This window comes from Schistocerca serialis, chromosome 2 (genome assembly GCF_023864345.2).
Source record: "Schistocerca serialis cubense isolate TAMUIC-IGC-003099 chromosome 2, iqSchSeri2.2, whole genome shotgun sequence".
Lineage (NCBI taxonomy): Eukaryota > Metazoa > Arthropoda > Insecta > Orthoptera > Acrididae > Schistocerca > Schistocerca serialis.
The window spans coordinates 862,947,205-862,969,910 of record NC_064639.1 but is presented as its reverse complement, the minus strand read 5'-3'; the positions used below and the strand labels follow the sequence as shown (position 1 = coordinate 862,969,910).

Here is a 22,706-nt window from a genome sequence, read left to right as displayed (position 1 = left end):
GCTTAGGGAGTGACTTTTTCTGGCTTGGTATGTGTTTTATTGTAATTACGTCCCTCATTTGCTTTATAGTAAATTCAGTTCAATCTTTCACTAATCACAAGTTAATTGCTTATCTTTTTCCAAATTTTGCACTATTTTACACTGAGGTTTAACTTAGCTTTCACAATTTAGTAATTCAGATTAAGTAACTGCAGACTCAGTACTTTCTCATTCACTTACCTTCTCGTGAAATGTTGTGCTGTGTATAAGCGTGAGAACTTTCTGTTGCCACACTAGCGATTATTTGCCTAATTTTCTTTCCCATTATCTTTCTTAGGATTGTAAATATTCATTTCCCTAGTGGCTGGCGATCGTTTAATTGTCTCTTGTTTAGCTAAACGGTATTTTATACACCGTAAATATATATTTGTATTCAAACTGTTACGTGGTACCCATCCTCCCCACACTTTGTGTAGTTCGTGAGCGATTGCACTCAGTTACACCCATTTCAAAACTGTTATCAGTATTTAGATTCTTCGTTCACAAGGCTCTGTTGTACACTTTCCTCCTATGAACCAGTATTATTTTCCTTAGGTAACGATAGCCTTGCTCATTGTAAAATTTCGTAATGCATACGCGATCACTGTCAATTACATCGTAATTCAGTAGGCCGATTAGGAAGCAGAACATTGACAACTGACCCCGTGAGTATACGAAAGCTTCTTTATGGTTTGATCACCAACTGCAGACACTACGAAAGTCTCTCATCTTGCAAGAATAATGTCGATAACACGTGATTTCCGGATAATGCTCTTATCAGTAAGCGCACACAAAAACAACTCGGATTGTGTTTCACACTATATCGGTGTCATGTAATACTGCTCCTGTCGAATTAACCTGATACCTTGTACACAATTTTTAAATCTTTCCTCCACATAAAAAACAAAACAAGGACACTTGTTACATACCATTTATACTGTATATAGAGCAAGAAATTGGAGGAACCACCTGCACGTTGAAAAGACAATGTTACCATTCTAGTTTATACTGTACATATATGTGTGTTTGTAAGCTTAATCCTCTGCTTGCCAGAAAATCAGTATAGCGCAGCCTATCAGTTGGGTCCCCTCAGGCCTGTCTTGTTTAAACTGACAGTGTTTAATGATGCGATGGACATTTAAGTGTGAGTACTTACAAAATAATTTTATTTATTATAAGTTTATATTTAAAATGACAAAATCATGTTACCTTTAATGGTGAATTTTGTTATTGTTGAAAATTTGCGCAATATCTACAGGCAGAATGATCTGAGTGCTTGGTACAATTGTAACATTGAGTATGACTTTTGCTGTCTTTCTTCTCTACACAACATGCACATCATCTCCTTTTCTTAGCTGGTCGTTTCACTTCCCTTCCTGGATCCGGTGACAACCTTACCCCACTAATTCCTTTACCAAATTGATGATGAAAGTCCGATGTCTCATGTTTATTGGTAGACAGTGTCATCCAAATTGTATATTCATTCATTACACTTACATCGATCATGATGAAGAAAACCACCAGTGGACAGAGACTTGTTTATCTCTTCTCGCTGTGGCATCGCGTCTTTTGGTCCATGGTGTCAACGCCCTTTGTGATACTGAATATCGTTGTAACTTGAGGTTTCTTTACCTGTGATGATGACGCCATTGGTTGGTCATGAAGAGAGCTAGGTTCGGTAACAACTTTGCTTTTTTAAGGAAAATAGTACGCTATCAACACAACTGAATGAAAACCACATAGTTAAGAGTATATTTTACGTCCTTTAGGTGTAATAAATTTTGCAGGCAATTCACATTTATTGTTGTGGATAGTACCGTCAAATGTCAGATCTTTTGACAACAAATAATGAGAAAAATGTATAGATGTAAAAAAGTTACCACACAAGGTATTACAGCATGACTTTTAAAGTTCAATCATCAGGGTTTTCGCAATATTTTCGCCAAGTTACACGGACCTGGTTTCTTCCTCCTGCCCCAAATACACTTTCGTCTTCCAGCAGTAGTTTGTTGCACTGCCACGAATTGCCCAGAACTTTATTCCATATCTAACAGGTTTTGATGGGATGTACTGTCATAATGGAAAGCATTTTTGAATTGTGACCAACCGTTGATCCACCTCACGCACCATCCTGGAATGTAGGCATCCCTAAGGGTAGTTCAAAAATGGTTCAAATGGTTCTGAGCACTATGGGACTTAACTTCTAAGGTCATCAGTCCCCTAGAACTTACAGGATTCGAACCTGCGACCGTAGCGGTCGCTCGGTTTCAGACCGTAGCGCTCAGAACCGCTCGGCCACCCAGGCCGGCAAGGGTAGTTCCCCACGTCACAAAAACTTCTCTGATTGGTTCCAATTTGTCACTTGACCTACGTTCATGTCGGGCTACTGCATCGTCAAAGCGCAACACCATCAGAATAACATGGAAGTAGCTGCGAGATATAAAGTCACTGAACTGTGGTCGGCTTTTATCAATACTTCAAAGGTTACTGTTATCATCTTTTAGTGACTTGTAAACTCCAGTCGGGATCAGACCACCAAGAAACAGTCCTCGTAAAGAATTGGACCTTCTTGTTGGTCCACATACACATTTTGTCAGTGACGGGCACACGACTGAACAAGATGAAGGAAGACTCTTCATTATGATAGTTCCTAATCAAAAAACATTTAAGTCACTGGTCTTCTTTCAATACGTCCTTTTTGCTCCGCCTACCAGAAATTCGAGCTTGAGGATCTGTAGCCCATATTTGATTCCCATTATGAGAAAAGAATGAGTAACACTCAGCAGAGTTGGCACTACATTGTTCTTCTCCATCTTCGTAATGGGATTCTTCATGATTTTGATTTTTGTGTAGCTATGAGTTTTCAGCGACATCTACCTCATTATCAATGGAAGATTCACGTTCACTAGGTGGGTTCCCAGAATCAGAAGACTACTCCAACAAGTCCTTCATCTTCTCATTTGATTGTCCTCTTCCCCGCCAACATTTTTAGGGGCTGCGCAGACAGACATCTGGTTGTTGAAAAATTGGGTCTAACCGCACGGACGTGCGAGGTATGTACGTGAGAATACGTGTCACAATCCATAAGTAAAGTTTAATGTTTTTTCCAAAAATTGTGACTGACTTGACAAATAAGAAAAATTCATAAAATTTCATTAAAGTAAAATGTATAATTACTGTGACAAAAGATATTAAACGTCACGGATGGGCCTCTGAAGCTCGATGAAAGGGAAAACATGTTCCGTAAATCCGACCATAAGGGGATGCTTGGACTCCGAAACGAGTCAAGCTGTGCATTAAGAGGCAGAAACGGCAGCTGCGTGCCTCTTCTGTGATGTGCACTGGTAATGAAGTGTGGCTGTAGTCGCTCTGGGAAGTGTGAAAAATACTGCTGGATTGCTTTATATATTTGCACTACGCTGAAAATAAATACTGCTCTGCCGCTGTTGGTAAATAAAAACTACTTAAAATAAGGTATTTATCCAACTTTACTCAGAATACAATCACATGTCAGTGTATTGGCAGACTGAAGGTCTACCCAGCACGTGTATGAGAATTATGATGAATTAACATCCTAGAGTTCCCACATCGTCTCGCATTTTTCATAGCTGATGTACGATATACATAAAATACACCAAGGTACTCGTTAAACTTTTGTATCTTACGTTGATACAGCTGATGAGAATTTACTTCGCAGTTTTGTACATCTACATCTATATAAATAGACATGTATACATACATACTCTGAAAACCACCGTGGAGCGCATGGCAGCAGGTTCTTAGCATTGTACCACATGCAAGGGTTTCCTCCGCTAACAGTCTCATATGGAACGCGGGGCTGACTCATTGCTCAAATGCCACTTGACGTGCCGTAAATTAGCACAACTCTGTCTTGACGAACGGCTCAGTGGCGATTCAGAGGGAGCTGTGGACTGCTCACCAATTAGCGATTCTGGAAATGTTTTTAATAGGCTTTCGCTGGATGATCTACATCTGTCTCTGCGTCAGCCAGTTCTACTTTTTTAACTATTCCGTGTTGTCCTCTCGAAACTCAAACAAACCCCTGAGTGTTCACACTGCTCTTCTCTGTATGCTGTGAGTATTATTCCTATTTGGTGCGGGTCGCACACAGTCTGGTAACTTTTTCACATGGGTTGTTCACCTGCCATACCTACGACTGACTCTGCGTGACTGCTCCATTTGACAGCATTACAGTTTGTGACACGCAGATGAGTTGAATTATTCCGAGAATTGTTGTAATCATGGCATTAACTGGATTTTTCGCGTTGTGAGATGCATATAAAGTTTCTCCCAATTTAATCCTCGGATGCGTGAGTAGCTCGACCAACAAAATTGTTGTAGCGGGTTCTGTAAGATCCTTGTATCGCAACAAAAACATAAAGCCATGTATTAACACAACATCATCAAATTATGAGGGTGGTACAGAATGAATAACAAAGTATTTATTATGAGATTGTAACCTTCATTTGAGTACTTTCAAACCATGTAATACACTATAATATTTCTGAGATTCGACAACAAATTTTAATTTTACTGGGCTTACACCAGAAGTTCTGCTCATGAGAACAACCCAATTTACAGTCACATTCAGTTTTTGTAATTATATATTGTGCATTACGTGCGTTGCTGACCACTTTTTCTGTCTAATATGTTTTGGCACACGGAACACCTTGTGTCTTTCTGATCTGGTTACCATAGTATTCGTCTGTTAGTAATGCAACAACTTGCCTTGGTCTGTAGAACATTCTTTCGGAGGTGTGGATTGTTCTCTCTCTTCTCCATATGAGAACATATCACTTCTAGCTGTAGCTGATTGAGGAAAATTCTCCTTTCAGCAGATCCATCTCACTGGTAATCGGGATGTTGCTGCGGAAATGAACTCAGAGTACTTGTTGGTTCTGCACCCACTACATTTGTCCATAAGTAAAAGGGCTATCTTCTTGATTTTCTCTTGCATTTGTATGTAAGTGCCTTTTCGTGAAGAGCCTTCTCTTTTAATTTTATTGTTCAATAATACACTCATGGTATGACTGATGTTTTAACTAAGAACAATATTATCTGAATTATTTTCATGTGCCGGCCGCGGTTGCCGTGCGGTTCTGGGCGCTTCAGTCCGGAACCGCGGGACTGCTACGGTCGCAGGTTCGAATCCTTTCTCGGGCATGGATGTGTGTGATGTCCTTAGGTTAGTTAGGTTTAAGTAGTTCTAAGTTCTAGGGGACTGATGACCTAAGATGTTAAGTCCCATAGTGCTCAGAGCCATTTGAACCATTTATTTTCATGTAGGGGAGATGTGATCGATAATATGGGAAATAATTAATTGCATTGAGAAAGGCTTAATCAAAATTGTCGATATATAATCTCTCATCAGAATAACGCCCGCAGCAAAGTAGCGCTTCAGGGAAATCAAAGAGGGTTTGACGCGGCTACTTTTGTTTCTAAGTTCTACTATGTAAACCATAGTTCTCTCCTTTTGTTTTCCGGCCGGCCGGAGTGGCCGTGCGGTTCTAGGCGCTACAGTCTGGAACCGAGCGACCGCTACGGTCGCAGGTTCGAATCCTGCCTTGGGAATGGATGTGCGTGATGTTCTTAGGTTAGTTAGGTTTAATTAGTTCTAAGTTCTAGGCGACAGATGACCTCAGAAGTTAAGTCGCATAGCGCTCAGAGCCATTTTGTTTCCCACGCTCTGAATAAGTCTACGCTGCTACGGAGTACAATATAACGGGCATTTCCGTGTGGCTACGGAATGGATCAGGGCACTCTTGTTGAATTGCAGAAAAATGACTATTGTTAATTTTTACGCGACAGTCTTTTCCCGTAAGGTGAAGGACTAAGAATATCTGTGGAATTATGTGCGCGAGAAAAAGTAGCGCTCAGTCTTAAATTCTATTACATGTGGAATAACTGATGACAGGATCTGTGGAATGGACGTTAAATTGAGTATAAGAACGGAACTGGACACTTAGCTTTATGAAAATAAGAGCTTACGAAGTTTGACTGTATCGAAGTACAGTAATGGACCATGGTCTTTAGTACAATACCTATAAAAATAACGAACATTTTAGTTGCCGTAATTGCTGTGTGTAATTGTAAGATCAACCCTCCTTTTCCCCCTATACAAAAAGCAATCATTCATGATCATTTAATTATTATCGAATGTTGTTAATAAAAAACTAAAGTTATTTCCATAATGACGTGTATATTGGTAAATAATTACTAACATCCAAAGACGATATTAACTATCTTGTCTTCGGTAACGCAGCAACAAATGAAGGGTGATCGACTGAGCACAAAGTTAACATTAATTATTAGCATTCAAACCCGAAATTTAGTCACCATTACAGTGAAGATGTTTGTGGCTTCTGCATCTGATGTGTAGATTTAACGAGAAGTCTGGTGTACACAGTAGATAACAATATCAGTATCTTATGTCAGAGAAGTCTGCGTCAGCAGATCGACGGAGGGCAGCCACACTGGCCATCCAGCATGCAATTCCAAGGACCGGAAATATCATAGACAAATTGGTTTGGGAGATAATACGTAGTACAAAGGTCACATTACTGAAAATACAACCCTATATGAAGTGCTGAAGATGAAAGCGGTATCGTGTTGCCGTCACTGCTGGCTACAGTTGCTGGTACATGCCTCGGCATTGAAACACAGAGGCTTTGGATGTGTTGTTCTGGTACAACAGTCCATGCTGCTTCCACATATTGCCAAAGGTGATCCGGTACAGCAGCGGGTGTTGTATTACAGGCCAGTCGTTCCGCAGACATCGACCACACATTTTCGATTGGCGAGGGATCGGAAGAACAGGGGGCAAAGACAGCAATACAATCCGATGGGCGACGAAGAAGTCTGAAGCACTGCGTGTCACATGCGGTCGCGCGTTATCCTGTTGCAATGTGGCCATCGACAGGCTCCGAAGGTATGGGAGGACAACGGGTTCCAGCACTTCAGAGATGTAACGCTGGCTGTTTAGTTTACCGGCAATGCGTACTAGGGGGTTGCGGGGGTGGAATCCAATACCACACCAAACAATAATACGGGGTGCAGGGGCAGTATGACACTTCATAGGTGCCAGTTCAACAATCCCTCACCACGATGTCTCCAGACACTACTCCGAACATCACAATGGTGCAGGCAGAATCGGGATCCGTCGGTAAAAACAACGTCGCTCCATTCGGTTGTCCATGTCCGCCATTCGTCGCACCATTACCGCCGAAAAAACCTGTGGTTGACAAACGGAGCTATGGACGCCTTGTGGAAAGTCCACTGTGCCGCAAACGACGTCGAGTGGTACGCGCGGACACTGCTTATTGCGCAGCAGACCGAATTTGTTGTGATACGGTTCGCAATGCGGCAGAGCGATCCATCACTGCCACGCCCGCAACATACCTGTCACCGCGCGTAGTGGGGCAACGACGTGGATGTAATCGGTCCCGTCGGTACGTCGTTCCCTCCGGCAACCAGCGAGTGCAGATCCGCATCGCAGCTGCTTGGTTCTGTCCGACAAGACCACCGATTTCTCTGACGGATAAACCGCAGGCAGCTATTATTTCTCGGTCGAACTGCGAAACGTGCTCGAAAGAAGCTCGCTGTCTTCTACGAGGCTTACTGAAGCTGCTCACACGAAACAGCCACACGATATAACAATTCCGGTAGGTCCAGACGGCCGCCTGTTCCCCATTTATACAGCGCTTGCAGGTGGGGCTACTGGCGCCTTTGATGCGCTAAAATACTAATCATGTCTATCTCTCGTCGCCGCAAATGCATGCTGAAAATTTCACCTCATATGCATTTTGGGTGGCCAGCAGAGTACTATATCTGGCTTCTTTTAACGTTCTTCATCTACTGCGCTAATGAGGTGTAGAGAACTGACCAACTGGACACATTTCTTCTTTTGGGCACATAATGCACTGTTGTCAAATTCTCTCAAAAACCATGTGATGGAGATAAAACTTCTCTGGACTTGGAAACTTTCACTTTTTGTTGAATTCCATGTTGTTTTGCTTCGGTGTTCTTGCTGCTATAAACTTTTTGTGCAATAGCTCTTCAGATAAAAGACAACTTGTTAAAAAATTAATCACCGTAGGATTTGTAGAGGACCTGCCCATTTTATGGCTAGGTCTTTACTGTTGTACAAACAACACTGATTCTTTTCTTTCTGTTCTGGGTCAAAAAATTAATTTGTTTCCTCAGACGAAATACTCTGCCATTTTTTCCTTGCATGCACCTATTTTCTACATTAATATAATGAGCGATCTACTCCAACACTTTTTTGTGAGATAAAGTTGTCCCATACGTTGTTAGGGTTACAGCTACACTAAGAATTACTGCTGCGGGTGGAATATTTACAATATTATGTAGACGAATCAAGCTGCCAAATTACGGTGTTTTATTCCACTAAGTTGCATCGAGACTAATAACTACACGACATGTGTAGTGATCGGAGCAAATAGGTCACAATGGGGAAAGAAGTATCAGGGATCCCACAAATATCAGTATTGTGCCCACTATTTTCCTAAAAAATGGTTCAAATGGCTCTGAGCACTATGAGACTTAACATCTGACGTGACCAGTCTCCTAGAACATAGAACTACTTAAACCTAACCAACATAAGGACATCACACACATACATGCCCGAGGCAGGATTTGAACCTGAGTCCGTAACTGTCGTGCAGTTCCAGACTGAAGGGCCTAGAACCGCTCGGCCACAGCGGCCGGCATAAATTTTTCTCATTATATGTTAATGATGTGTCGATCACTATTTACCATTGCAAATGTCATTTAGAACTGACGACATTTAATTGTATGGCGCTGCAAGCACTAACTTACAGTACGTAAATGCTGACCTGTTTAATTTATCAGAATGCACACAGAAAATACATTTGAATCTCAACCCATCTGAAACGAAACGCAAGCAGTCTTCATCGCTCACAAAATACTTATTACTACTCGGTTCCGAGAATCTCTTTCACTCTTAATCCTAAAAACACAATAATAACCATTTCTTCTCCTGCAAAGAAATCAGGGAAAATTCTAGACCATCACTTAGACTCGACTGAACAAACAGCTGCAGTCTCTAAGAAGGCATCAGCATCACTTCACCCACTACAAAAATACACTAGAAAAGAAACTTTCTTTTGAACTTAAAAGGGAACTCATACAGTCACTAATACGTCCACTCATTGATTATAGTGATCTTATCATTCAATGATTTTAGTTTGAGAACTCACATCGCTTTCAACTTGCGACGAATCCTTTTGTGCCATACTTTTGTGATGCAAACTACCTCGACCATATCACTCCTGCCTGTGAACAATTATTATGGCCGTGTGCCAATAAGTGTGGAGATGATTATACACTAAGTTTTCTGTATCGTTTTCTCAGTCATTGCACTCCTTCCTATTTATCTTCAGTTCTTACACTACTATCAGAAAAAACACAGCAGAAATACACATTCTCAGTCCTCTCTGTACCACTACACAATTCTGCCATGTTCTCTAAATCATTTTCTGTATCAGGAACCTGACTTTTGAACAATATTCTCCTAATACTAACAAAAGTTTCAAGTGCTAAACTAAGAAATATCTTGCTTAAAACCTCAATTATTATTATTATTATTATTACTTTCTGTTAACAACGCAAATTATTATTAATGAGTTTGTATGTAATACCTAAGCAATATCATTCTTCATTATGTTATCATTCATATTTTAATGCTATTACTGCCAATTAATTTACTAATAATGCAAGCTTTATAATTGAGTCTTTTATGTAATGCCTAATCTATATCATCCGAATTCCTTCATTATATTACAATCCTTCATTATTATTATTATTATTATTATTGCCCATTATTTTATTAAAAATGCAAATTATTATTGTTTTGACTGTTATGTAATAATTTTCCTATTCATTGTTCCTGATCATATGTAGGAGAAGTTCTTGAAGCCATAATGTAATTAGAATAAAGGAGCAATAAATAAATAATTTAATGTACAACACGTACAGCGCCTGTCCCACCACATTTGCCTGGGGCACACCTAAAGTATCTTTTGTTTTAGTCGATGGCTCTCCATCTGAAATAAAAAGTTGGCATTTGCCCACCAAGATACACTGAACGTAGACATGAATTTAACTTACTACCGCACATAACAGTACTTTTGTTAATAAACATTGGTGCCGTATCGAGTAACAAGTGTTCCAGAAACTAAGAAACACTAGTTTTCGCTTTATGTGACGAAACATGCTTTAAACATGGAGCACACCCGAACCTCTGAGCACTTTACAGATCAATACGTTGCGGCAACCTAGATTTTGAGGTTAATAGTAGTATGTTGAAACTCCAGTATGAAGCTACACTGCTCACCCTTTGTGTCATATGCATATTGCTACACTGCTCACCATTTAAACATATCTACTTTCCGAGGAAAATATGCTTTCATTTCGTAATATAAAAAAAGTCCTGTCTGAAATTCCATAGCTAGCAATAGCTATCTCTGAAGAATGTACAATAGCCAAAATGCCTTCACAGACCAAAGATAAAACTGGCAGAGAAACGAGAGAAACTCTTTGGAGGGCGGTCGGCGAGAAGAGGTTGTGATCTTGCTCCAGAGAAAAGGGCAGTGTGCGCCGATTGCACAAAAATCTCAGTCCAAATTACAAAGTTATTGGCGAGAACTGCACATTAACTGAATAGTTCTTTCTGAAGTCAATCTGAAACCAGAAGTGAGGGAGCAGGAGAAGAATATGAAATAGAATTGCGAGATGGTTAAGAATCTGTGTGAAATTGCCTGGGTAAGAAGTTCATCGTAACTTCTCCCTCGTCGGCCGCGGTGGCCGAGCGGTTCTAGGAGCTCCAATCCGGAACCACGCCGCTGCTATGGTCGCAGGTTCCAAACCTGCCTCGGCCATGTATGTGTGTGACGTCCTTAGGTTAGTTAGGTGCAAGTAGTTAGAAGTCTAGGGGACTGATGACCTCAGATGTTAAGTCCCATAGTGCTTAGAGCCATTTGAACTGCACCCTCGTGTAGAGTCACAAAATGCCTTAGCACTTTGAATAATTAGTGAAATTCACTTGGCACAGCGTGTATTAGCAACCTTTGTGTCATATGAATATTGCTGATTGGTGCTACGCTTTTGGTTTGACCTTTACTAAACGAACTAACTGTCAGTTGAAAAACAACATGAATCAGAGCTATTGTTTCAATAAAGTGTCAGAGCTGCATGATACACTACGTTTACTGGTTATTACATTTTGTGTAAGATTCTATGCGACGTGAGCTAATGTGGTACCACGATAACATTGGGCGTCTTCTAACAGGCAAATGCGCTCTGGAGTAATGGTTTTATCCATTTATGACGTTTAGTACTATTTTCTCAATGATTAAAATCAAGTTGGACTGTTTGTGGTGGCTGATTTGTCGTGTCAATTGTCAGCTTGTCGACAGTGTATGTAATATTATTGAAGAGTACTTTTGTGTAATAAGAGCACGACTGGCTACCTGAAACTCGAGTGGTAGCATTCGAATACTGCGTATTACAAAAGTGCGACGCCTACATTTCTTTCATTAAGTAAACATTCGCTGTAGTCTGGTTTAGACAAGCTGTCACGTGACTCTTAAGGTCCAAAGCAGCGGCGCTGTCGCCGACTGCACGCGGAAGCAACGGCCATTGGCAGTTTTCTGCACACTTCCTCTGTCACTGTTTCAGTTGTTAAATTCTAAAGGCGTTCCACTGTGGGCAACGCTATTCTTTGCTACTGTCTCTAGCAATGCATCGTTCGACCCGATCCCAACTGAGTGGCTTGTGTTGCGACAGGAATTCTAACAATTATGCCCTTTTTAAGTTACTGTGAAACTGTGTCTTAGGTTGATGTAGCCAACAAATCTTATCTTGCACAACGAAATGGTTGCGAGCGTTATTTATAAAAAGTACAGAGTTTTTCGTTATGTTTCGGAGCAGAAAGTCTTCAAACAAGTATTTTGGTTCATATCTTCGTGGAAGTCTGATCCGCCAGGAGATCGAAAGCGCTAACGCGCTGCTTCCTGGACTCGGGTAGGCGCACCGACCTCGCATAGAATCCGCCCGGCGGATTAATGACGAGGGCCGGTATGCCAGCCAGCCTGGATTTGGTCTTTAGGCGGCTTTCCACATCCCGCTAGGTGAATACCTGGCTGGTCCCCACGTTTCGCCTCAGTTACACGACTCACAGGCATTTGCGGACGTTCGCACTATTTAATGGCTTCCACTAGACGCAGGCATATGGGGTAAACTACTGACATCCAGGGGGGTTCAGGGTGGCGGCAGGAAAGGCATCCGGACACCCTCTGTAACTAACACCGCCAAATCCGTAACGACAAGGCCAACCCCACGTTGAAGCGTTACAAGGCCCAAAGAAAATATTTTTTGTGGAAGTCTGAGGTCTTGTTTGACAACTAGGAATGAAATATTTTGAATTTTTCGGCATGCGTGGCATTTATTGTTCTCTTTCCTCTAGCAATCGGAGCTGCCATATCATGTCAGATGGTATCGTTTATCCACCCTTGTTTTAATCTGTCCCCTGCATTCACTCAATTTCATGAAGTCCAATGATGTCGTCAAAATTTGCCTCTACTAACTCCCTAAGAAACTGGCACCACGGATCTGTAATACTCTGGCGTTCCATTAATAACTTGCGTCCCAGAAATAGATTTACAGCGGACTCGTAACTTTTCCACAAGTCTTAGCAAGGACGATTCACTACCCATAAACAGGTCCGGTGCGACAAGTGCAGGACGCTGCTTTTTGGTTGTCGGACAATCCTTCCTCGAATAACATGTACGTATTTAACGTATAATTGCACTTTTCGTGAAAGAGGCGAGTTTTGCGACCGTCTTCTCGAGGCGCCTCCTCTTCCCAGGTGTCACCAATTCAGATGTCTCGCCTATTCTTCTTTCTCGGGATTTATCTTTACAGGTGCTTGTCACTGATCTTTCGCTATTCGTGGAGGAGTTGCAGTTCGCTCCACCACTTAACGCAAAGGTATGTGAGGTGTCCCTTCATCCGACGCTCTCTCAAAATAATTGCCTAACAATGGCGCCTGCTGACCAGCGCCTGGTTATCTCTGTACCCCTTCATATTTGATGTGGTCAATAAAGGTGCGCAGATGGCACTGAGGACGATGTTGGAAAAATGTGGGATTTAGAGGGACCCATAGCAGTTTTATTAAAGCGTATTTCAATGTCGCACCCCCTTGCCCCCATCTCCCTCAAACTCACAAACGCCCAACAGGAGGACGCAAAGCAGTAGGACTGAAAAAGCAAAAACGACCTTCTCTACTTCGTCGTCTGGTTTTGAACGCTTCGTACCGATTACCACCCTGTAACTCGGAGCAAAAATTGCGGTCGCACTACATTTCAGAGGCGTGCGATTACGTTCAAACCGACTGCAGGCCCACTGTGTCCTTAGATGAGGACTCAATCGTCCGGGAGGGTATCATCAGCGTGATAAATTGTCAAGAACGCCTTCCTGCTGCTCATCGCAAAGCGAACTGTCGTTTTCGACTTCGAAATGTGTGGGAATGTAAGGTGTCAGGCAAATCCATGAAAACCCCGACATGATAGCAAATCCGGCAGTATGTCACATAGTTCTGAATAAATCCTGACATTAAATTAACTAAAGTAATACAATCAACAAGTGAGCAAATAGAATACCACAGACTAACACAAGAACGCCTAAATGCATGTCATACCTTCCCACCGTGAAACAGAGCTGTTCCGAGGGGAGAAACGAGAACAGAAGCCGAGAGCAGAACCGTGTTAAGCTAGAAGGCCCTACGATAAGGGATGGACACCCACATCGCCAGCCGACCGCCAACACGACCCCCCAGCCCAAGTTAAAAGATAGAGCCCTCCAGAAGAACGGTTTAGATCTTACGATAACACTAAAAGGGCCACACCAGCTGCAAGTTTTAGCGTGAGACTTTTTCGCGTCTCTGTTACGTAGCAAACATTAAAAACATTGCCCCACCACGAAAAGTATAATGTTTCTCATTGGATAGACAGAAGTTTTTGTAGGCGAAGCTTAAGGTTAACATTGAGACCCTGATTGGTCAGTTGAAAACACATCCAGATACCTTTTCTTAAACCAACCTCAGTAAATTGTAGTAAGGAGAAGTTAGAAAGAGTTGCTTCCGAGACGGCGAGGTGTGTGGAGCTGCGCCACCCGCTGCCCCCTGACGCTGCCTAACCAATGTCAAGGTAATGAACGCACGTGATGCCACATAAGGCTTCCCTCAGAACTGCAGAAGTCTCATCTGTTACACCCCCTTTTTGCATAATACTAATGTCGATCGTCAATTGAAGCTCATGGTATTCACATTTGCTACTAGTAGTTAAAATCTGAAACTCGATGATTTTTCTGTTATATAATTATTGAGAAGACACATCAGCCACTGTAATTTACGACAAGTTAAATAAGTAATTAAAGATAATTGAGGGTCACTGTAGACCATTTTTGATAGCTTTCTCTTTTATGAAACTTAATTTAAACCTAGATTATAGATATGGCACAGGTCATCCTTCGATCCATTGTAGAACTTGGAAACCCATTCGGGGAATATTCGCTCACATTTTTGTTGAACGCAGTTGGTTTTTATCATCCTGTATTAAAATATTTCCTTTCATCAATAGCACAATTTATAAACAATGTTTTGTTAGTAGAGTAGAAATTCCAATGGTAAACTTAACTGCTTTTTCGACGTTATTTTACCAGCTAACTAAAAATAGGAAAGCCTTGAACCCCTTCCACTAAATTTAGTTAGTATTAAGATTCTTATACAGGGAGTGCAGTGGAGCTGACGCTGAAATCATTAAGTATTTAATTATATCATCGCTAGTCTCACTGAACTCTTCTGAATTCTGCATGTCATGTGTGGTCTGGCGTCTCCTTACCAGCCTCAGGTCCCAGGTTCAACTTAGTCAGTTCCCAAAAAAACACGCTCAGAGCTTCGTTGCGCGAAAGTGGTAGGGAGACACGACTTAGAACAAACAGACACCACGCAGAATGTTAGAAAGGCCCAAGTAAAACAGTCCATTTATTTCGCCCTTCATGCCACCGTTGTGTGGATGCTGAGCGGCGGTGGGTCTGGAATGTTTTCCACGGTCACACACGGGAAAACCGTGTGACTGCAGTGCTGGGCATGACGGTTATCACCTTCAGCACATAGGTAACAACAGAAAGGGTGAGATGTGTTTAAAACTGGTTGTGAGAGCTTCCTATCGTGTGATACGACCACAGTGGCATTGGAAATAATTGTGGTCAATTTTGTGCCTGTGTGACATTATTACATCACTTTACCTCTCACATGAACTTCAGAGCTCTGGCTTTATCTCTCCATGATGTGTTTACACTCGGCTGCTTGAAACTTCTCCTAGTCCGAAGGTGACTGGGCTAGACGCTTTTGCACCTTCACGGAGGAAAGTTGTAGTAGGCTTTGCGTCAAATTTCAAACTTCTACGCCGTAATGGGAGACAACTACGGGATTTCTAAGAAGTGGCTGTTTAACTGTTTTGTCGAGTGCAGTTTAAATCAGATATTGGAGTGCTGAATTATTATTATTATTTTATTATTTTCATTTATTATTTTAATAACAGTCCAGACTCGCGATATAATTAAATGAGTTACTCACGGAGGTGAATAATATCGTGTCAGATTTCCTTTTGCCTGGTGTAGTGCAGCAACTCGACGTGACGTGGAGTCAAGTCTTTGGAAGTCCCCTGCAGAAATATTGATTCATGCTGCCTCTATATAAGTCCATATTTGCCGGTGCAGGATATTTTGGACAAAGTGACCTCCTGATTATGTCCCATAAATATTTGGTGGGCTTAGTGTCGCTCTAATTGTCCAGAACGTTATTTACGTGTGATATGGTGCGCGGCGCTATCCTGTGATCTTGTTCAGAGCGCGCACCGTAATCGATTATAGTTCGTTGTCCTGGTGTGGGTGGCGCTCCGGTGGCGATTTGCTATGACGTCGCTGGCGTGTGTTTGTGGTGGCCGGCGGAAAGCGAGAGGCTAGTTGGTTTCCCGGGATTGCACGGAACGTAAATTTCGCTCTGCCTGACCTGCTAGTGACTAGCGCTAAGGTGGTTGTGCCTCGCAATATGAGGAGAGTGGCCTGGGGCGGAGGCGACTCGCCGCTGTGCTGGCCATGCGGTGGTGATTAACTGGGGTCGGCTTACTTGTTCTTCCTGCCTGTCTGATGTGGAGGTCCGGTGGGGTTCTGTGATACTCTGGCCCGGAGACAACTAGTTGCTGAATTTTGGAGTCGTCTGCCAGGTTAGGGTGTGGGCTCGGTTGGCTCTTCAGATTTTCCCCTGGAAGCTCCAGCAGCGGTTTCTGAACTTTCTGATGTGGGGCGGCGTTGTTGGAACTTTTTGCTGTGTGTGTGTGGGGGGGGGGGGCTCGTTACGATATTTGTTGGTACTAATTTATTTGCTCAACTGGAGTCCTGCCCGGAGTAGCGTTCATGGTTCAAATGGCTCTAAGCACTATGGGACTTAACTTCTGAGGTCATCAGTCCCTTAGAACTAAGAACTAACTAACTAACCTAAGGACATCACACACATCAACGCCCGAGGCAGGATTCGAACCTGCGACCGTAGCGGTCGCGCGGTTCCACACTGTAGCGCCCAGAAGCGCTCGGCCACCTCGGCCGGCAGTAAAAATGGTTCAAATGGCTCTGAGCACTATGGGACGTAACATCTGTGGTCATAAGTCTCCTAGAACTTAGAACTACTTAAACCTAACTAACCTAAGGACATCACACACATCCATGCCCGAGGCAGGATTTGAACCTGCGACCGTAGCGGTCACGCGGTTCCAGACTGAAGCGCCTAGAACCGCACGGCCACACCGGCCGGCCGGCCGGCAGTAGCGTTCATGTATGGTTTATTTGGCATTTGATGTGTTAGGTAAAGTCTGCCTAAGAATGGCAGTTTTGTACAGTGTATACATAGTGAATTACTGCTGCTTGGTATATGTTGTCTTGTCGGACCTGAACAACACGATCTCGTCAGTTTGGTCGTGTAACAGCATTTAGTGCTATGTTTTGTATTTTTCTCACTGTGTTATTATTAACTTCTGGCATAGTCGCGTTTGGTGTCGTTAAGGCAGTTCTAAGACTGTGGTTTGACTATTCATGTGCGCTTGGCTTTTATTGTTTCGTTTTAAGGAGCGAGAATAGTTTACTGAGATTTGTGTGTGTTGGCTTCCGGCACTAATTAAGAGCGCCCGAGTTAACGGCGCCGAGGTTATCATGTGCTGTCGGGATGTTATACTGTATTTTTTAATTTTATCTTGTGTTGATATTATCTGTCGTGTGTTACAGAACATAACCAAAGTGCGTAAGTGACGGGCAGTTGTGGGAGGCATGTCGGGGAGCTCTCAGCGGTTTATTTCGGGGACCGTTTCTAGTGGGAAGGCTCCGAAGTGTTGAGAGCTTGCTCGTCTGTGATTGCGTTGGGAGTTGCCCTCGCCCTTTGGATGTATCAAATTATTATTTTGTTATTATATTTATTGGCTGTGTGTCGCGCTTCTTTCATTTTATGGTGCTAAGCGTCATTATATTTCTCGAAGTTTTTTTATATAAATAATTTTAAATTTTGATGCCAAGTTAACTTATTACTATTGGCAATTTAATAAACCGTGTACAGAGTCTGCTGTTTGGATATTATTGGATGGAACTCCTTGCATAGTTGTCCTATTAGAACACACATTTCTACGTATATCACGAACAGTTGTTGCCCAGGACAAGACGAAATATTACCCATAAAAATTCTATGGTTGAATGGCTGCAAATGGTCTTCAAGTAGCCGAAGGTAGCCATTTTCAGTCAATCATCGGTTCAGATGGAACAGAGAATAGAATTTAGTCCAGATAAACACACGCCAGACCATTAAGGGGCCACCACCAGCTTGCACAGTGCATCCTTGACAACTTGGGTCCATGGCATCGTGAGGTGGGCACCACACCCGATCCCTACCATCAGCTGTTACCAACCGAAACTGGAAACCATGTGGCCAGAGTACGGTTTCCCAGTCGTCTAGTATCCAACAATATATATAAATGACCTAGTAGATAGTGTGAGAAGTTCCATGCGGCTTTTCACGGATGATGCTGTAGTACACAGAGATTTCGCAGCATTAGAAAATTGCAGCGAAATGCACGAAGATCTGCAGCAGATACGCACTTGGTGCAGGGAGTGGCAACTGACCCTTAACATAGACAAATGTTGTTGTGTCGGCAGACTTGCCAACACTACGTACACTAATAGAAAGAGGCGGCCAAGATGCACGCGCTAACTCACGCAGGATGGCGTGAGGTCTGAAACAGGATACGTAATGAATGCTATAAAGAAAAGTACGTAGCTGCTGGAATACTTAACTTTAATCCATCATTTGTATACAGCGTTCTTGATGATACAAGTGAGACTCTCTCTAGATAAATGCAATGTAATGCTAATGGCGCCTTGCTAGGTCGTAGCCATGGACTTAGCTGAAGGCTATTCTAACTAGCTGCTCTGCAAATGAGCGAGTCTTCGTCCGTGTAGTCGCTAGCAAAGTCGTCCGTACAACTGGGCGAGTGCTAGTCCGTATCTCGACACCTGCCTCGCGGTGGCGCTCGGTCTGCGATCACTGACAGTGGCGACACGCGGGTCCGACATGTACTAATGGACCGCGGCCGATTTAAAACAACCACATAGCAAGTGTGGTGCCTGGCGGTGACACCACAAATGTAATGTATTGCGAATACATAGAAAGAAGGATCCTTTATTGTATCATTGTATGACAGCGGAACAAACACTGGTAGCAGTTACATCTGTAAAATATCTGGGAGTATGAGTACGGAACGATTTGTCGTGGAATGATCATATAAAATTAATTGTTGGTAAGGCGGGTGCCAGGTTGAGATTCATTGGGAGAGTCCTTAGAAAATGTAGTCCACCAAGAAAGGAGGTGACTTACAAAACACTCGTTCGACCTATACTTAAGTATTGCTCATCAGTGTGGGATCCGTACCAGGTCGGGTTGACAGAGGAGACAGAGACGATCCGAAGAAGAACGGAGCGTTTCGTCACAGGGTTACTTGGTAAGCGTGATAGCGTTACGGAGATGTTTAGCAATCTCAAGTGGCAGACTCTGCAAGAGAGGTGCTCTGCATCGCGGTGTAGCTTGCTGTTCAGGTCTGGAAAGGGTGCGTTTCTGGATGAGGTATCGAATATATTGCTTCCCCCTACTTATACCTCCCGAGGTGATCACGAATGTGAAATATGAGGGTTTCGAGCGCGCACGGACGCTTTCCGGCAGTCGTTCTTCCCGCGAACCATACGCGACTGGAGCAGGAAGGGGAGGCAATGGCAGTGGCTCGTAATGTGCTCTCCGCCACATACCGTTGGGTGGCGTGCGGAGTATGAATGTAGATGTAGATGTAGAACTGATATGGTGACGAGCCCAGGAGAGGCGTTGCAGACGATGCCGTGCTGTCATGCTGTCAGCGAAGACACTCGCGTCGGCTGTCTGTGTCACAGTCCATTAACGCCACATTTCGTCGCACCGTTCTAAGGGATACGTTCGTCGTACGTTTGCACATTGATTTCGCATCAGGTTAGCTTGCATTCAGAAGGCTGTTGCATTCAGCGCCTGTTATATTGACTTGTAAATAATAGATTTAAGCTATGAGTCGTCCTTTTAAAATTTTATTGGGAGATCTAGATTTCAACTAGAGACTAGCTATGCTCAATGCACTATTATTTTTGTTCAATGCATGTAATGCCTGTTGGTCCTGCTTCATCCACAGTTCATTGAATACTACTGTTTGCGGAAGGTTATTTGACACTATGCTTGTCTATTAGCACTGACAACTCTACGCAAACGACTCCGCTGCCGGCCATAGGCATCTGCGTTGCCTGTGGTGAGAGGTAAGGCCTGCTACCATTCCGCGTTCAAAGTCTGTTAATTCCCGTCATGCGGCCGTAACCACGTCGGAAACCTTTTCACGTGAATCACTTGGGTATAACTGACAGACGTGCCAGTGCACTGTACTTTTGTACCTGGCGTACGCGATACTACCGCCACCTGTATCAGGGGCGCCCGCAGGTTTTTGTCTCAGTAGCGGCAAAACATTTTCTTCACACACACACACACACACACACACACACACACACACACACACACACACAGATATATATATATATATATATATATATATATATTATGTTTCTGAACCATATTCTGCTAATAAATTGTTTTCTTACCACTAATAATTGTTTAAGCGCTTAAAAATACTGCTCATGCAGTTGGATTTAAATTAACAGTCCGGAAGAAAAACGGTTCACCACACTCAACTGTGTAAACCTGGTCAAATTCACTTACATTACTGTCAAAGCTGCTTTTATGCACTTAACAATAGTGTTCTGCAGCTGCGTAGTGTATTAACTAAGAACGATTCTTTCATGTGATACAGCTCTATTTTGGAATTGGCCTACGCATTGTAATATGCTTACTGAATTACTATTGTTCTCTGAAGAGAATTTGTCGTTTCATGGCAAGCCAGTTGTTTTCCCCTTATATGCAATTTAGAAATACTGATGCACTTTTAGCACCATGCCAGAGTTACGAACATAAGAAACTGACATTATAACTATAGTAAAACCTGTTTTTACATTAGCAGACTGTACATTTTGCCGCCATTTTCGTTTGATCCTGTCCCTAGCTTTTTCTCTCTGAACTACTTGATTTCCTGCTATTAAAAATCGACATTCGGAAGTAACTGAAGGATATCTTGTCATCCTTCGCGGATACATAACAATTTTGCACATCTTCAACGAACGAGATTTCTTAAAGAAAAACACAATTTTTAAATTTATCATCATTTTTTAAATTTAGTTCTATTCTCCTTTAAAGTTTTTCATTGCTCCAGTTCATCCTGTAATTCTATTTACATATGTTTTATGTCGTTTTTACATAATTTTATCGATATTTCTCGGTTACTTTAGTGGTAATTTTACGGGTATTTTAAATCATAAATAACTGAGCCCTAAAGTTGCTGGTATTTTTTATATTCGTAAACTGAATGAATTCTCACTAGGGGCAACTGCCCCCACTGCCCCCTCTTCCCCCCCCCCCCCCCCCCACCCTGCGAGCACCCCTGACCAGTATACCTGCACATCGCTATCTCACGGCTTCGGCACCTCAGTACGGAGTTGATGCGCGCACAGTAGCCTGAGGGTGACGGCCTACCTGCAGGGCAGCGGCGTAGTAGGAGCGGAAGGCGCCCAGCAGCAGCAGGAGCAGCGCGACGCCGGCCAGCAGCCAGCAGGCCGCCAGCAGGCGGCGGGAGCGCGGGTGCAGCGACAGAGGCTGCGGCAGCGACCACAGCCGCAGCCACAGCCGGCGCAGCGGCCGGTCGGCGCTCATGGCGGCCTCTGCCTGCTGCACCGGTTCCCCTGTCTCCTGATCCCTTATCATCTGCCCCTCTATCACCGCACCGTTATCGCCTGCCCCCTTATCACCAAATCTGCAGATTACCTCCATACGACTCAGCAGCTGTACGATACACCTGGATACCCCAGGCGGCCATCCATTTATTGGATTGCGACTTTCCTTGCACTTGAGCACGATTCGTGTTATATCTCGAGATTTTCTTACATCTACATCTACGACACGCGCAGTTGCACGAAGCCTCGTGGGGTGGTCAGCAGCTGCGCGAACTGCGGCGGGTCACACGCCTCCAAACCGCGTAGCTGCAGCTACCTCAGGGAGTCACGTCGTCAGACCGCCGTACCACGCGCTGCGTTGGTGTCAAGCGCCACGACGGCCCCCCCCCCCCCCCGCCCCGCTCTGGCGACGGGTGCGAGCCGCGCCGTCACGAAGCCGAAGCCGCCACTGACGACGCCATGGCCGGCCTCCGAGCCGCCTTTGCGGCGGGACGGGCCGCGCTCAAAGAAGAAGTTGTCGCAGTTCATCGTCAGCTCCAGCAGCTGCGCGAGGAGCTGCGGGCTCTGAACAAGAAGATGGTTCACGCCCCCGCACCCGCCTCCCCTGCGGTGCGCATCCCCTGCCGTCACGCAGACGGACCTACCGTCGCAGAAGGACGTGGCCACTCAAACGGACGTCGCCCCGGAACCTGTAGCAATACAGGAGACCGGGGAGACGCCCATGGACGTGGCACCGTCCTCTCCTTCCCCAACTCCAGGCGGGGAGGCAGCACAGGAGGGGAAGTAAGAAGAGGATGGCAATCTTCGCACGGACATCATACCCTTCCCGGACAGCACGAACATGCGAAACGTGCTGAATGGGTGCTCCAACGCCCAAAAGAAACCATACCTCTTCGCCCAGGTGGAAGGGGAACGGAAGCCGTCGCTCCCACACAGGCCGTTGGAGATACGTGGCGGGCATCGGGAAATTCTGCTCGAGTTCGTCACAAAGAAAGATCTTAACACCATCAACGCGAACCCGGTCTTCACGCCGCGCGACTGGGAATACATCCTAGACGACGCAATCGTGCGGCTGAAGAACGAGGTTCGCGACGGCACGAGGAAGCTGTCTGCAGACCTGCAGACAGCGCTGTAGAACGTCTCTCGCGAGACAAAGAAGACCTAAAACATAAAAGTCCACTAGT

At 43.9% G+C, this 22,706-nt stretch overlaps 1 protein-coding gene across 1 annotated transcript in view; it reads right to left on the bottom strand.

Annotated features, from left to right (window-relative positions):
• Positions 1-21,619, bottom strand: part of LOC126456468 (galactosylgalactosylxylosylprotein 3-beta-glucuronosyltransferase P-like) — a 229,796-nt gene extending 208,177 nt beyond the window's left edge. Inside the window, exon 1 of the mRNA XM_050092219.1 lies at positions 21,614-21,619. Within this exon, the coding sequence (XP_049948176.1) occupies positions 21,614-21,619 (6 nt within the window). The remainder of the gene's footprint in view (positions 1-21,613) is intronic.
• Positions 21,620-22,706: the final 1,087 nt, after the last annotated feature.